Source organism: Cervus canadensis, chromosome 9 (genome assembly GCF_019320065.1).
Source record: "Cervus canadensis isolate Bull #8, Minnesota chromosome 9, ASM1932006v1, whole genome shotgun sequence".
NCBI lineage: Eukaryota > Metazoa > Chordata > Mammalia > Artiodactyla > Cervidae > Cervus > Cervus canadensis.
Genome location: NC_057394.1, coordinates 15,321,373 through 15,338,000, shown reverse-complemented (window position 1 = coordinate 15,338,000; position 16,628 = coordinate 15,321,373). Strand labels below are relative to the sequence as shown.

General features: G+C 40.1%; 1 protein-coding gene across 2 annotated transcripts in view; it reads right to left on the bottom strand.

Annotated features, from left to right (window-relative positions):
- LOC122447477 (ATP-binding cassette sub-family C member 4-like) overlaps positions 1-16,628 on the bottom strand; it is a 1,659,665-nt gene that overhangs the window by 369,534 nt on the left and 1,273,503 nt on the right. For both annotated transcript variants that reach the window (XM_043478123.1, XM_043478130.1), the window contains exon 29: positions 16,365-16,470. In XM_043478123.1, coding sequence (XP_043334058.1) covers positions 16,365-16,470 — 106 coding nt within the window. The remainder of the gene's footprint in view (positions 1-16,364; positions 16,471-16,628) is intronic.

Here is a 16,628-nt window from a genome sequence, read left to right as displayed (position 1 = left end):
CTCCAAATATCTATGTTCAATTCCTCTATGAAAAATTAGTTAAGAATATATATTGAAGAAAAGACAGTCTCTTTGCTAGATAGTACTGGGAAAGTTGCATACCTGGAAATGAATGAAATTAGAATACTCCCTCATACCTCACATAAAAATAAACTCAAAATAGTTGAAAGACCTAAGATAAGACTGGGTACTATAAAACAAAAGGAAAACACAGGCAGAAAACTCTTTGATATAAATAGCAGCACTGTTTTCTTAGATCAGTCTCCCAAAGCAAAAGAAATAAAAGCAAAAATAAACTGGATCTAATTAAACTTAAAAGGCAAGACGTTAGGGGCTACAAGAGCTACAATGGGACATAGACTGAAAAATGGCCAGAAACAGAATTTTACCAACTTAGCCTTTACATTTACTGACTTGATCAAAGATTCTATATATTTCAGAACAAATAAACATAAAGCAAATCTAAATTATCTTTATGTACAGAAAAATAGGTATGGCTTTGGATTTTTAACATCCCTCATAAGAATAATGTATAATTTCCCACTATGTCCCCCACCCTTTCTGTAACATAAGTTAAACTATAAACTAAATCACACATTCAAATTGGTGTGATAATAATCCCTGAACCCCAGGATCTCTCCAGGAACCCCAACCTTGAATTACTTATCAAGCTCTGGTAGGTGAAGAAAAACACATTATGTTGGACAAGTAAGTGAGTTACATAAGCTCAATGAAGGCATGTTTATCAAACCTGTTTATGTGTAGATATTCCTGGTAGCTGTCTAGACATAAAAATTAAATGGACCCATTGCAAAATAACTTGATCCATTTCATTGGCAAGATGCAATCAGTGAAAAAGAGGAATGCAAGGAGAGGTGGGCGAGTGCACGGAGAGGCGGGGGGGCAGGAGAGGATGGAGTTAAAGCCCGATAAGAAATGATGACAGAAGATACGGGGGAGGAGCCAAGATGGCGGAGGAGTAGGACGGGGAGACCACTTTCTCTCCTACAAATTCATCAAAAGAATAACTGAACGCAGAGCAAACTTCGCAAAACAACTTCGGATCGCTAGCTGAGGTCATCAGGCGCCCGGAAAAGCAGCCCATTGTCTTCGAAAGGAGGTAGGACAAAATATAAAAGATAAAAAGTGAGACAAAAGAGCTAAGGACGGAGATCCGTCCCGGGAGCTCTTAGGCGGCATTGCTTGGGGTAGGGTCCGGGCCTGAGTGCCCTGAGGACGATCGGAGGGAGCTTCTGTGAGTTGCCAACTTGAACTGTGGGAGACCAAAAGAGAGAGAGTAAATTACCCGGCCGGAACACACTGCCGGCCGCTCGCAGAACAAAGAGACCGAGAGGGTCCAGAGAGGAGCTCGCAGGCTGCGGACCGGCCCAGCCCCGCCGGAGGCAGGAGGCAGGGGGGAGGGGAAGGTCGCGGCGAGACACAGGGCGCAGGCACCCGACCGGCTCGGGCGGGGACTGGGGCTGGGGACGCGGAGGGCGGAAGGCGCACACACCCGACTGGCGCCAGCGGAAACTGAGACTGGGTCCGCGGAAGGGAGGGGGCGCGCCACACCTGGGTAGAGTGCGCCCGTCAAGCCCCTGGCTGCCTGGACCGCTCTGACGGGGAAGGCACAGAGAGCAGGCGCAGCTTTTCCTTCCGCACTTTTGTGGAACACCCGAGGGCTGGAACCTCGCGCAGCGCGGGGCGCGCTCCATATAGAACAGCCGGGAGCCTGAGCAGCGCAGACAGAGAAAGCAGCGTCAGCCCCTCCCGGCAGCGCCAGCCCGACCCCGCGGCGCAAGCCCATCCCCATAGCGCCAGCCACTCCCGGCAGCGCCAGCCCCTCCCTGCCCCGCAGAGCGACGGAACTAGCTACCTGAATAAGAGTCCACCTCCGCCCGCCTGTGTCACGGCGGAAATGAGGCTCTGAAGAGACCGGCAAACAGAAGCCAAATAAACAAAGGGAACCGCTTCAGAAGGGACTGGTGCAACAGATTAAAATCCCTCTAGGAAACACTGACTACACCGGAAGGGGCCTGTAGATATCGAGAAGCGTAAGCTGGAACGAGGAGCTATCTGAAACTGAGCCGAACCCACACTGACCGCAACAGCTCCAGAGAAACTCCTAGATATAATTTTACTTTTTTCTCTTTTTTTTTTTTTAATTTTTTTTATTTTTTTTCTTTTTTTCTTTTTTCTTTCTTCTCTTTTATTTTCCTTTAAAATCCCCTATTACTCCCCCATTGCTCCTTAACTTTCATTTCCACAGACTTTTACGATTTTTTAATTAGGGGGAAAAAAAAATTTTTTTTTTTCTTTCTTTTTCTTTCTTTTTTTTTCTTTTTTTTCTTTCCTTTTTCTCTTCTATTTTCTATTTTTCTTTTTCTCTTATTTCTTTTAAAGTCCTCTAGTACTCCTCTACTACTCCTTAATTTTCATTTTCAATACACTATAACCTTACAAAAAAAAAAAAAAGAAGAGAAGCCCTATTTTTTAAACCGAAGATTATTCTCTCCCAATCTTGACTCTCTGTTTTCTACCTCAGAACACCTCTATTTCCTCCTTTCCCCTTCTCTTCCGAATCCAATTCTGTGAATCCTTGTAGGTGACTGGGCTACGGAGAACACTCTGGGAACAGACAGCTGCGTAGATCTGTCTCTCTCCTCTTGAGTCCCCCTTTTTCTCCTCCTGTTCATCTCAATCTCCCTCCTCCCTCTCCTCTTCTTCATGTAACTCTGTGAACCTCTCTGGGTGTCCCTAACGGGGGAGAATCTTTTAGCCATTAACCTAGAAGTTTTCTTATCAGGGCTGTATAGTTGGAGAAGTCCTGAGACTACAGGAAGAATAAAACTGAAATCCAGAGGCAGGAGACTTAAGCCCAAAACCTGAGAACACCAGAAAACTCCTGACTACATGGAACTTTAAGTAATAAGTGACTGTCCAAAAGCCTCCATACCTAACACTGAAACCAACCACCACCCAAGAGCCAATAAGTTTTAGAGCAAGACATACCACGCAAATTCTCCAGCAACGCAGGAACATAGCCCTGAACATCAACATACAGGCTGCCCAAGGACACACCTAACACATAGACCCATCTCAAAACTCATTACTGGGCACTCCATTGCTCTCCAAAGAGAAGAAATCAAGTTTCACGCACCAGAACACTGACGCAAGCTCCCCTAACCAGGAAACCTTGACAAGCCAATCGTCTAACCCCACCCACTGGGTTAATCCTCCACAATAAAAAGGAACCACAGACCTCCAGAATACAGAAAGCCCACTCCAGATACAGCAATCTAAACAAGATGAAAAGGCAAAGAAATACCAAACAGGTAAAGGAACATGAAAAATGCCCACCAAGTCAAACAAAAGAGGAGGAGATAGGGAATCTACCTGAAAAAGAATCTAGAATAATGATAATAAAAATGATCCAAATCTTGAAAACAAAATGGAGTTACAGATAAATAGCCTGGAAACAAAGATTGAAAAGATTCAAGAACTGTTTAATAAAGACCTAGAAGAAATAAAAAAGAGTCAATTAAAAATGAACAATGCAATGAATGAGATCAAAAACACTTTGGAGGGAACAAAGAGTAGAATAACGGAGGCAGAAGATAGGATAAGTGAGGTAGAAGATAAAATGGTGGAAATAAATGAAGCAGAGAGGAAAAAAGAAAAAAGGATCAAAAGAAATGAGGACAACCTCAGGGACCTCTGGGACAATGTGAAACGCACCAACATTCGAATCATAGGAATCCCAGAAGAAGAAGACAAAAAGAAAGGCCATGAGAAAATACTCGAGGAGATAATAGCTGAAAACTTCCCTAAAATGGGGAAGGAAATAGCCACCCAAGTCCAAGAAACCCAGAGAGTCCCAAACAGGATAAACCCAAGGCAAAACACCCCAAGACACATATTAATCAAATTAACAAAGATCAAACACAAAGAACAAATACTAAAAGCAGCAAGGGAGAAACAACAAATAACACACAAAGGGATTCCCATAAGGATAACATCTGATCTATCAATAGAAACCCTCCAGGCCAGAAGGGAATGGCAGGATGTTTGAAAGTAATTGAAAAGAGAATAACCTTACCACCTAGATTACTGTATCTCCAGCAAGGATCTCATTCAAGATTATGAAGGAGAATCAAAAGCTTTAAGATAAGCCAAAAAAAGCTCAGAGAATTCAAAGCACCACCAAACCAGCTCTTAACAATTCTAAAGGATCTTCTCTAGACAGAAAACAGAAAGCTTGTAAAACGTGAAACCCAAAACAAACAAAATAAATGGCAACGGGACCCACACCTATCAATAATTACCCTTAAATGTAAAGGTTTGAAATGCCCCCCCCAACCAAAAGACAAAGATGGCTGAATGGATTACAAAAACAAGACCCCTATATATGCTGTCTACAAGAGACCCACCTCAAAACAAGGGACACATACAGACTAAAAGTGAAGGGCTGGAAAAAAATATTTCATGCAAATGGAGACCAAAAGAAAGCAGGAGTCGCAATACTCATATTAGATAAAATAGACTTTCAAATAAAGGATGTGAAAAGAGACAAAGAAGGACACTACATAATGATCAAAGGATCAATCAAAGAAGAAGATATAACAATTATAAATATATATGCACCCAACATAGGAGCACCGCAATATGTACGGCAAACGCTAACGAGTATGAAAGAGGAAATTAATAGTAACACAATAATAGTGGGAGACTTTAATACCCCACTCACAACTATGGATAGATCAACTAAACAGAAAATTAACAAGGAAACACAAACTTTAAATGACACAATGGACCAGCTAGACCTAATTGATATCTATAGGACATTTCACCCCAAAACAATCAACTTCACCTTTTTCTCAAGTGCACACGGAACCTTCTCCAGAATAGATCACATCCTGGGCCATAAATCTGGTCTTGGAAAATTCAAAAAAATTGAAATCATTCCAGTCATCTTTTCTGACCACAGTGCAGTAAGATTAGATCTCAATTACAGGAAAAAAATTGTTAAAAATTCAAACATATGGAGGCTAAATAACACGCTTCTGAATAACCAACAAATCATAGAAGAAATCAAAAAAGAAATCAAAATATGTATAGAAATGAATGAAAATGAAAACACAACAACCCAAAACCTATGGGACACTGTAAAAGCAGTGCTAAGGGGAAGGTTCATAGCATTACAGGCTTACATCAAGAAACAAGAAAAAAACCAAATAAATAACCTAACTCTACACCTAAAGCAATTAGAGAAGGAAGAAATGAAGAACCCCAGAGTTAGCAGAAGGAAAGAAATCTTAAAAATAGGGCAGAAATAAATGCAAAAGAGACTAAAGAGACCATAGCAAAAATCAACAAAGCTAAAAGCTGGTTTTTTGAAAAAATAAACAAAATTGACAAACCATTAGCAAGACTCATTAAGAAACAAAGAGAGAAGAACCAAATTAACAAAATTAGAAATGAAAATGGAGAGATCACAACAGACAACACTGAAATACAAAGGATCATAAGAGACTACTACCAGCAGCTCTATGCCAATAAAATGGACAACTTGGATGAAATGGACAAATTCTTAGAAAAGTATAACTTTCCAAAACTGAACCAGGAAGAAATAGAAGATCTTAACAGACCCATCACAAGCAAGGAAATCGAAACTGTAATCAAAAATCTTCCAGCAAACAAAAGCCCAGGACCAGATGGCTTCACAGCTGAATTCTACCAAAAATTTAGAGAAGAGCTAACACCTATCTTACTCAAACTCTTCCAGAAAATTGCAGAAGAAGGTAAACTTCCAAACTCATTCTATGAGGCCACCATCACCCTAATTCCAAAACCAGACAAAGATGCCACAAAAAAAGAAAACTACAGGCCAATATCACTGATGAACATAGATGCAAAAATCCTTAACAAAATTCTAGCAAACAGAATCCAACAACATATTAAAAAAATCATACACCATGACCAAGTGGGCTTTATCCCAGGAATGCAAGGATTCTTTAATATCCGCAAATCAATCAATGTAATACACCACATTAACAAATTGAAAGATAAAAACCATATGATTATCTCAATAGATGCAGAGAAAGCCTTTGACAAAATTCAACACTCATTTATGATTAAAACTCTCCAAAAAGCAGGAATAGAAGGAACATACCTCAACATTATAAAAGCTATATATGACAAACCCACAGCAAGCATCACCCTCAATGGTGAAAAATTGAAAGCATTTCCCCTGAAATCAGGAACAAGACAAGGGTGCCCACTCTCACCACTACTATTCAACATAGTGTTGGAAGTTTTGGCCACAGCAATCAGAGCAGAAAAAGAAGTAAAAGGAATCCAGATAGGAAAAGAAGAAGTGAAACTCTCACTGTTTGCAGATGACATGATCCTCTACATAGAAAACCCTAAAGACTCTACCAGAAAATTACTAGAGCTAATCAATGAATATAGTAAAGTTGCAGGATATAAAATTAAACACACAGGAAATCCCTTTGCATTCCTATATACTAACAATGAAAAAAACAGAAAGAGAAATTAAGGAAACAATACCATTCACCATTGCAACAAAAAGAATAAAATACTTAGGAGTATATCTACCTAAAGAAACAAAAGACCTATACATAGAAAACTATAAAACACTGATGAAAGAAATCAAAGAGGACACAAACAGATGGAGAAACATACCGTGTTCATGGATTGGAAGAATCAATATTGTCAAAATGGCTATTCTACCCAAAGCAATCTATAGATTCAATGCAATCCCTATCAAGCTACCAACGGTATTTTTCACAGAACTAGACCAAAGAATTTCACAATTTGTATGGAAATACAAAAAACCTCGAATAGCCAAAGTAATCTTGAGAAAGAAGAATGGAACTGGAGGAATCAACCTGCCTGACTTCAGACTCTACTACAAAGCCACAGTCATCAAGACAGTATGGTACTGGCACAAAGACAGAAATATAGATCAATGGAACAGAATAGAAAGCCCAGAGATAAATCCACGAACCTATGGACACCTTATCTTTGACAAAGGAGGCAAGGATATACAATGGAAAAAAGACAACCTCTTTAACAAGTGGTGCTGGGAAAACTGGTCAACCACTTGTAAAAGAATGAAACTAGAACACTTTCTAACACCACACACAAAAATAAACTCAAAATGGATTAAAGATCTAAATGTAAGACCAGAAACTATAAAACTCCTAGAGGAGAACATAGGCAAAACACTCTCCGACATAAATCACAGCAGGATCCTCTATGACCCACCTCCCAGAATATTGGAAATAAAAGCAAAAATAAACAAATGGGACCTAATGAAACTTAAAAGCTTTTGCACAACAAAGGAAACTATAAGTAAGGTGAAAAGACAGCCCTCAGATTGGGAGAAAATAATAGCAAATGAAGAAACAGACAAAGGATTAATCTCAAAAATATACAAGCAACTCCTGCAGCTCAATTCCAGGAAAATAAATGACCCAATCAAAAAATGGGCCAAAGAACTAAACAGACATTTCTCCAAAGAAGACATACAGATGGCTAACAAACACATGAAAAGATGCTCAACATCACTCATTATTTAGAGAAATGCAAATCAAAACCACAATGAGGTACCATTACACGCCAGTCAGGATGGCTGCTATCCAAAAGTCTACAAGCAATAAATGCTGGAGAGGGTGTGGAGAAAAGGGAACCCTCTTACACTGTTGGTGGGAATGCAAACTAGTACAGCCACTATGGAGAACAGTGTGGAGATTCCTTTAAAAAACTGGAAATAGAACTGCCATATGACCCAGCAATCCCACTTTTGGGCATACACATGAGGAAACCAGATCTGAAAGAGACACGTGCACCCCAATGTTCATCGCAGCACTGTTTATAATAGCCAAGACATGGAAGCAACCTAGATGCCCATCAGCAGATGAATGGATAAGGAAGCTGTGGTACATATACACCATGGAATATTACTCAGCCGTTAAAAAGAATTCATTTGAAACAGTCCTAATGAGATGGATGAAACTGGAGCCCATTATACAGAGTGAAGTAAGCCAGAAAGATAAAGGACATTACAGCATAGTAACACATATATATGGAATTTAGAAAGATGGTAACGATAACCCTATATGCAAAACAGAAAAAGAGACACAGAAATACAGAACAGACTTTTGAACTCTGTGGGAGAATGTGAGGGTGGGATATTTCAAAAGAACAGCATGTATACTATCTATGGTGAAACAGATCACCAGCCCAGGTGGGATGCATGAGACAAGTGCTCCAGCCTGGTGCACTGGGAAGACCCAGAGGAATCGGGTGGAGAGGGAGGTGGGAGGGGGGATCGGGATTGGGAATACATGTAAATCCATGGCTGATTCAAAAAATAAAAAAAAATAAAAAAAAAAAAAAGAAATGATGACAGTAGAGATAGAGCCCCACTTATCGGCAAGTAGAGTTGCGAGGGGAAGATCTGTGTCATATCTGTGTTTCTGGTTGCCAGGTGATGACACAGGGATAGCTGTCCAAACTTGCATAGAGGGTCCCTCATTGGTAAAATGGGTGCCTGTGGTTTTCTCATTGGGCAATATGGCAAGTATTAACTCAAAATCCTTTCCTAGATCTTGAAATAATAAATCAGTCTCTCACCAGGGGGATGATGAAGGCTGACTCACGATCACCTCCATAGTCAGTTTCTGAAACCTGCTGCCTTTGCACATAAGCACTCCCCTCTTAATGTATCTCTTCTCCCCAGCTGTGCTTTCTGCCTATATATTAGCTATTTTCCTTTGAAAACTTGAGGGAAATCGTTTGGAGTTTTTGAAGGAGTTTCCTCTTCTGAAATATTCTAATTGCAGCCACGTAGGCTTCTGAAAGAAATTCTCCATGAAGGTGAAAAACAGAATTTAAGTAAAACTCTAGTTAGGCATAAGCTGTTTTGTGCTTTCCAGGTGGGGATTTTACAACAGTTTCTGGTTTTGATTTCTCTGGGGAAAATTCTCCTAAGAAGAGGTTTGTGTTGAGGAAGAAATAAAAAACATAAAATCATAAGATTGACTATAAACAAGAGAGGTGGAACTGAGTTTCCTGTCCCTGGTTTTGGTTCCTCATCATTCATTTCCAAAGAATTCTCTAACTGCAGACAGTAAAAATGTTGACCATAGACAACAATACTGTTAATGCAAGTGCAGATTGTCACATGCTTCTTTGTTCACACGTCCAGGGAGAATTCGGGTGATATGAAGACTGCAGTGTGCAGGAATTAGAGGCAACAGCTGTGCTACTGGCTGCAGAGAAAGCAGGTCACAAGCACCCAGCTAATCCTGAAATCTGTAGGAAGAACCCTCTGATGTAGAGACAGTGGTGACTCTTAGGAGAAAAAGGATTTCTAATTTGTCTGTCTTGCTCCACTATTTTGGAGCAAATGAGGAAGATTAACTTAGTTGCTATTATGACTTTTATGCCTAATCATAACTTAGATGCTGTTATGACATCTTTAAGATACTTAAAATTAAGATAATTTCTTTGTAAAATAAAATTCTGAAACATTAATGGTGCTTAACGAATCAAAACTGGGGAATTCCCTTCAGAGAGCCAACACATACACAAAGCTATTAATTGGGTCACAGTTGTTTCCCAACAAATCTTTTCTCTTATTTACTTACACTAGACAAAACTACATAAAGTGAAATCGTTCAGTCACATCCGATTCTCTGAGACTCCATGGACTGTAGTGTACCAGGCTCCTCCGTCCATGGGATTTTTCAGGCAAGAATACTGGAGTGGGTTGCCATTTCCTTCTCCAGGGGATCTTCCTGACCCAGGGATCGAACCCAGGTCTCCCACGTTGTAGGCAGGCGCTTTACCCTCTGAGTCACCAGGGAAGCCCAGTACATCTAATTTTTCAAGATTTTTGAATAAAAGTGACAATTTGGAAAATATATAATGTCTAAAGTGAAAGTGTTAGTTGCTCTTGTGTTCAACAATTTGTGACCCCATGGACTATAGCCTGCTAGGAGGTTATAGGAACCTACTAGGTTCCTCTATCCATTGAATTCTCTAGTCAAGTATACTGGAGTGGGTAGCCTTTCCCTTCTGCAGGGGATCTTCCTGACCCAGGGATCAAACCTGGGTCTCCTGCACTGCATTGCAGGCAGATTCTTAACAGTTTGAGCCACCAGGGATGCCCAGATAATGTCAAAGTTTCAGATTAATTATACTGTATTTCTAAGATGAAATTTTAGGCAGCTATTAAAATTGTGCTATAGAAAATTAATTAATGACATGGGGAATTTTAAGAATATATTGTTGCTATAAAAATTCTGCTGATGAAATACTCTGTTTTGCATAAGACTAACTATTAAACTAGTAATGGTTCTAATTTTATCCAAACAATATTATAGCACTATACAACTGTTACTTTCTGGTGGTGGGTATTTTGTAATCTTCCCTTTATGAAATTAAAAAAAAATTCCTATTTCTACCTTGCACATTTATTGCTTTTTTGTAACAAAAACATATTTTTATGAGTTAGACTCTTCATTTTAAAAAACAGAATAAAAGAAAATATCCATCTATCTTTGTGCAGAAATATTCATCAGTGCTGCTGCTGCTGCTGCTGCTAAGTCACAACAATATGTAATTATTACAGCTTAAGCACTTTCAGTGACAGGACTTTATGGTGACAGCACTCTTGGTTATACCCTTTGTCTGCATCTGTCACTTCCCCAGCCCCTCCCCCAGGCTGGCAGCCCTCCCTGTGAAGCATCAGACTTTGCAGCAGATTGACTTGTCTTTATGTCCTTAAAGCTTTCAGAACAGACAATCACTTCCTTTCCAGAAAGGAACTGGCACAGGCATCCATCCCTCAGAGCTATTGCGGGTTCAGTTTCAGAACACCAGCATATAGTGAATATTGCAGTAAAGTGAGTCACGTGAATTTTCTGGTTTTCCAGGACATATAGAAGTTATGTTTATACTATACTATACCCAAGCATGTGTGCAATAGCATTATGTCAAAAAAACACAATGTACACACCTTAACTTAAAAATAAGATATTGCTAAAAAATATTAACCATCATCAGAGACTTCAGTAAGTCATAGTAGTAATATCAAAGATCATTGACATTACAGATCACCAAAGCAACTGCAATGATAGTGAAAATGTCTGATATATTGTGAGAATTACCAAAAGGTGACACAGGGACATGGAATAAGCAGATGCTGATGGAGAAAAATGGTGCCTATAGACTTGCTCAATTCAAATTTATGATAAGCTCTCAATTTGTAAAAAATGCAGTATCTGGGAAGCACAATAAAACAGGTATGTCTATAGTTCTAAAGCAAGCAATAAAAATCAGATTGCCTCAAAAACTGAAGGTTTGAGAAAGAACATTATTTGTGATGTTTTTGCTGAATTGAAAGCTGACTGGTAATCAGAATCTCTAGAATAACATACAAGCTTTACACCTGAGGTGAATGGAGCACAGAGGACTATCCCCAACCCTGAAGCTGGGGGATGCCTGTTTCTTGGTGCCCTGAGGTCTAATCCTGTTATTCCTACCAGAGGAATCAGCAACCACAACCAGCTCAGGCCGAGATATAAACATGGGGCCAAGCTTACATCTCCTGGTGGGACCTCCCTGTGACATCACTGATGACCTCAACCAGGGAACCTTAAACTGAAGGTCTCCCAACACAGGAGTGGGAAGAGCAGCTCCACAGTGGAGGGTAAGATCCTTTCCTGGAAACAAGGTCATTCATCACAAAGGTGACAGGCTCCAAAGAGAACCCTCATATTTCACTTCTCCCTCCAACTTCCCCATTCACCCAGATGCTCAGTCTTTGCACCCAGAAACCAGCATCAACTTCTCTCTCTGCCCTCAGATCCCATGTTCAATCCATCACACAGTCCACTTGGCTCCACTTCCTTATCTACCCCAAGTCCCACCATCTCACCATTTCCACCGCAGGCACCTTAGACTAAGCCAACAGTCTAGAGACAGTGCATTGTAAGAGAGTGAAGATTGAATCTGGAGAAGTGAAGGACCATCAGTGTGGTTCTAGCTGTAAAGGAAGGCGGGAGAGCACAGAGAGACAAAACTAGAAAGCTGGGGAGGGACGGGCAGTGCACTGCTTCATGGAACTACTTTAAAGATTTGTTCATAGACAATGACCAAGAGAGAAAAATCTGAGGTTATAGAAATTTACCAGGAGATATTGGTAAGTAAAAGTTGCTGGATCATCGAAAAAGCAAGAGAGTTCCAGAAAGACATCTATTTCTGCATTATTGACTATGTCAAAGCTTTTGACTGTGTGGATCACAATAAACTGTAGAAAATTCTAAAGGAGATTGGAATACCAGACCACCTGATCTGCCTCTTGAGAAACCTGTATGCAAGTCAGGAAGCAACAGTTAGAACTGGGCCTGGAACAACAGACTGGTTCCAAACAGGAAAAGGAGTACATCAAGGCTGTATATTGTCACCCTGCTTATTTAACTTATATGCAGACTACATCATGAGAAACGCTTCGCTGGAGGAAGCACAAGCTGGAGTCAAGATTGCCAGGAGAAATATCAATAACCTCAGATATGCAGATGACACCACTCTTATGGCAGAAAGTGAAGAACTAAAGAGCCTCTTGATGAAAGTGAAAGAGAAGAGTGAAAAGAAAAAGTTAGCTTGAAGCTTAACATTCAGAAAACTAAGGTCATGGCATCCGGTCCCATGACTTCAAGGCAAATAGATGGGGAAACAGTGGAAACAGTGGCTGACTTTATTTTTTTTGGGGGGGGGCTCCAAAATCACTGCAGATGGTGATTGCAGACATGAAATTAAAAGATGCTTACTCCTTGGAAGGAAAGTTATGACCAAACTAGACAGTATATTGAAAAGTAGAGACATTACATTGTCCACAAAGGTCCATCTAGTCAAGGCTATGGTTTTTCCAGTAGTCATGTATAGATGTGAGAGTTGGACTATAAAGAAAGCTGAACGCTGAAGAATTGATGCTTTTGAACTGTGGTGTTTGTTGGAGAAGACTCTCGAGAGTCCCTTGGACTTCAAGGAGATCCAACCAGTCCATGCTAAAGCAGATCAGTCCTGGGTGTTCATTGGAAGGACTTATGTTGAAGCTTAAACTCCAATACTTTGGCCACCTCATGAGAAGAGCTGACTCATTTGAAAAGACCCTGATGTTGGGAAAGACTGAGGGCAGGAGGAGAAGGGGACGACAGAGGATGAGATGGTTGGATGGCATTACTGACTCAATGTACGTGGGTTTGGGTAGACTCTGGCAGTTGGTGATGGATAGCAGGGCCTGGTATGCTGCAGTTCATGGAGTCACAAAGAGTCAGACACGACAGAGCAACTGAACTGAACTGAACGGAAAAGATGCTTGCTCCTTGGCAAAAAAGTTATTACAAACCTAGAGAGTGTATTAAAATGTAGAGACACTGCTTTGCTGACAAAGGCCCATATAGTCCAAGCTACGGTTTTTCCAGAAGCCATGTATGAATGTGAGAGTTGGACCATAAAGAAGGCTGAATACCAGCCAAAGAATTTATGCTGTTGAAATGTGGTGCTGGAGAAGACTCTTGAAAGTTCCCCGGACTGCAGGAGATCAAACCAGTCAATCCCAAAGGAAATCAACCCTGAATATTCATTGGAAGGACTGATGCTGCAGCTGAAGCCCCAATACTTTGGCCACCTGATGTGAAGCGCCAACTCACTGGAAAATACCCTGATGATGGGAAAGATTGAGAGCAGGAGAAGGGGACGACAGAGGATGAGATGGTTCGCTGACATCACTGACTCAAATGATATGAGTTTGAGTGAGCCATGGGAGATAGTGAAGGACAGGGAATCCTGGCATGCTGCAGTCCATGGGGTCGCAGAGAGTCAGACACGACTGACTGAACAACAAATCGATAAGTAGAGCATTAAAAAAATGAATGTATTTTGACAATACCAACAAAGCTGACTGGTTCAGAGGATATAGATGTTCACATCTGCAGATCAGGTGCTGAGTGATAACTCTTTAGGACTGACCAGGTGACATGTCCTCCTAATTCTGTCCTTCTTCAGTTTCCCTAACCAACCATACATTTCAAGCTGACAGTACTTCTAAGAATTAGATAATAAAAAGGATCTGCTACCATGAATGTCATTAATGCTATAATATCAAAAACCAAAAATAAATCTTCAGGGTACATTTAGGAACAAAGAATTTAATTTAACAGACCTTCAACTGAACTGGAGATCAAGCCACCTTTCTGCTGCTATGTCTAAAGCCTGACAAAGGGCTTGAAACAGGTACATTTCACAGCATCATTTATTTATTATGGAAAAATGATGCTCTGGGGGACAGTCTTTGAAATACAACGTTGAGAGATAAGAACAATAAAGTGACAGGTAAAAACTAGAAATAAAAGTTTATTTTTCCAATTATCATTCAAGAACATAAAATGAAGGACTAAGGATGCTGTTACAAAGAGTTTCTAGAAATTAAGAGTCACTGTTGGGCAATCTCGAATGCCACTCCATCTCTCATGAAAGTCTGCAGGTGGAGTCTGCTTCCTACTGAGATGTCTAGTCCAGGTAACCAGACACACTGTTTGGAGCCTAGAGCATCCCTTTGGTTGGGGATGCCACACTCCTGTCGTCTGTCTCCCCAGAGGGAGGCATGTCCAGCTTGGGGAGTGAGCCTATAGGCACTGCCTCAATGCTGACAGCCTGGTATCTACTTAGTGCCCCACTGATGATCCCATCTGACATGCACATGAAGTAGGACAGTAGGTGATATTCCAGAAGCTGCCAAAGAAATCAAAAGAGATGGTACTACTATCCTTAGACATAAGGAACTGTGGATATTACTGATCACTCATTAGTGACTATTACCTGTTTTGTATGAACCATCAAAATACCTTAAAGTATCTTGCATTCCTTAAGATTATTTGCTGCCAAAATTTTTCCTTTGAGGAATGTGTATCTTTATTTAGAAAGCCACATCCTAACATTTATTGAAACTGAGCAAACAATACAGGGAAAGGACAAAGAAAGAGATAAAATGAAAAAGAGAGAGAAAATGAATAAATGGAGGAAGGAAATAAAGCTAAGGAAGGAAATATTAAGTTACTAAGGAAGAAAGAGCCAACCAAACCTGGAAGGAAGATACTAGACAGATAACCAGAGACCAAAGCCTGGAGCTTGCCTTGTGTGCAGAACAGAGCTACTGTGTAAGAGACTCATTGGTTGTTTATTCAGTCTCTCACCCCTGATTTGCCTTTCTTTCCAAACTCTCATCTGTGATGCAGAAGCTGCATCTCTGCAAGTCACTGCAAGGGTTCAGAGACTCTTTTGCCAGGTGACCTTTGTTAGGCCCTGCCAGTAGGGGGCACTAGAGGGAGACTGAAGGTGGGAAACACAGCTAATGTTCTACCTGATTCTGCTACTAGCATCACCTCAGCACTGGGACCTGACTCCGCTCCCAGCTATTAGCACACAGAGAACCAGCCCCATCCTGCCCCCTCACAAATATGACCAGCAACCGGGCAGTGACCTCTCCTCAGAGGTCTGAGCATCAATTCTTTAGGGCTTCTCTTCTGAGTTCTCAGGTCTGGAGATCTGTCCTAGGATATGGTAGCTGTTTTCTAAAATCATTACCCCAGTGTTTCATTTTTCTAGCCCTCTAATGATAAGGAAGCTGTGGTACATATACACCATGGAATATCACTCAGCCATTAAAAAGAATTCATTTGAACCAGTCCTAATGAGATGGATGAAGCTGGAGCCCCTTACACAGAGTGAAGTAAGCCAGAAAGATAAAGAACATCTAGCCCTCTAATATATTCAGTCCTTTCAGTTAAAGTACTGTTTTTCTCACTAGGCCTTTTCTCATGGACTCCTGAGAAATTCTTCAACTTTAGCCATCAACCTCCTGGCAGTCTAAATTAGAGTCACATTTTTTGATAAGAGAATCCAAAAATGCTGAAACGACTATGATACAGTGAAAATGACTATGTTCTGCCCCACTAAAATATGGAGCTATAACTTGGGTTTGGAATATTTTAACAGTTGGCCATCATAAAAATGACAATTCAAATAAACTTTTAATATGAAAATATAAGATTATTGGATATATTATTTAATAGTACATTCTAAAAGTATAGTTAAGTACTTGAGTAATTTTCAGGAATGAGAAAAAACTAAGAGAAAAATTAATGGACATTCCTATAAAATTTTACACAGAAGGATATATTGAAAATTAAACATAAATTTTTGTAAAACATATGAAACATAAACATAAACATTTCATAAAACATAAACAACTAAAATGGAGAGGGTCTTACCATTATCCATTCACAATCAATAATGGTGCTCAACCTGTGTGCAATGGTCAGCACAGTGCACTGGGCAAATCTCTCACGAAATTTTTTTTGTATTAACTCATCAGTTCTAGAAACAAAGAAGCTGATTTAGTTCAGTGAAGACAGGAAAAGCAGACTTAAGATTTATGTTTTTAAAAATCAATACTTTAACATATAGTCTTATTCCTTAAAAACTAAGTATAAAAAGTCTACTTAGAAATTTACTATTTTTTCATAAAATGATGG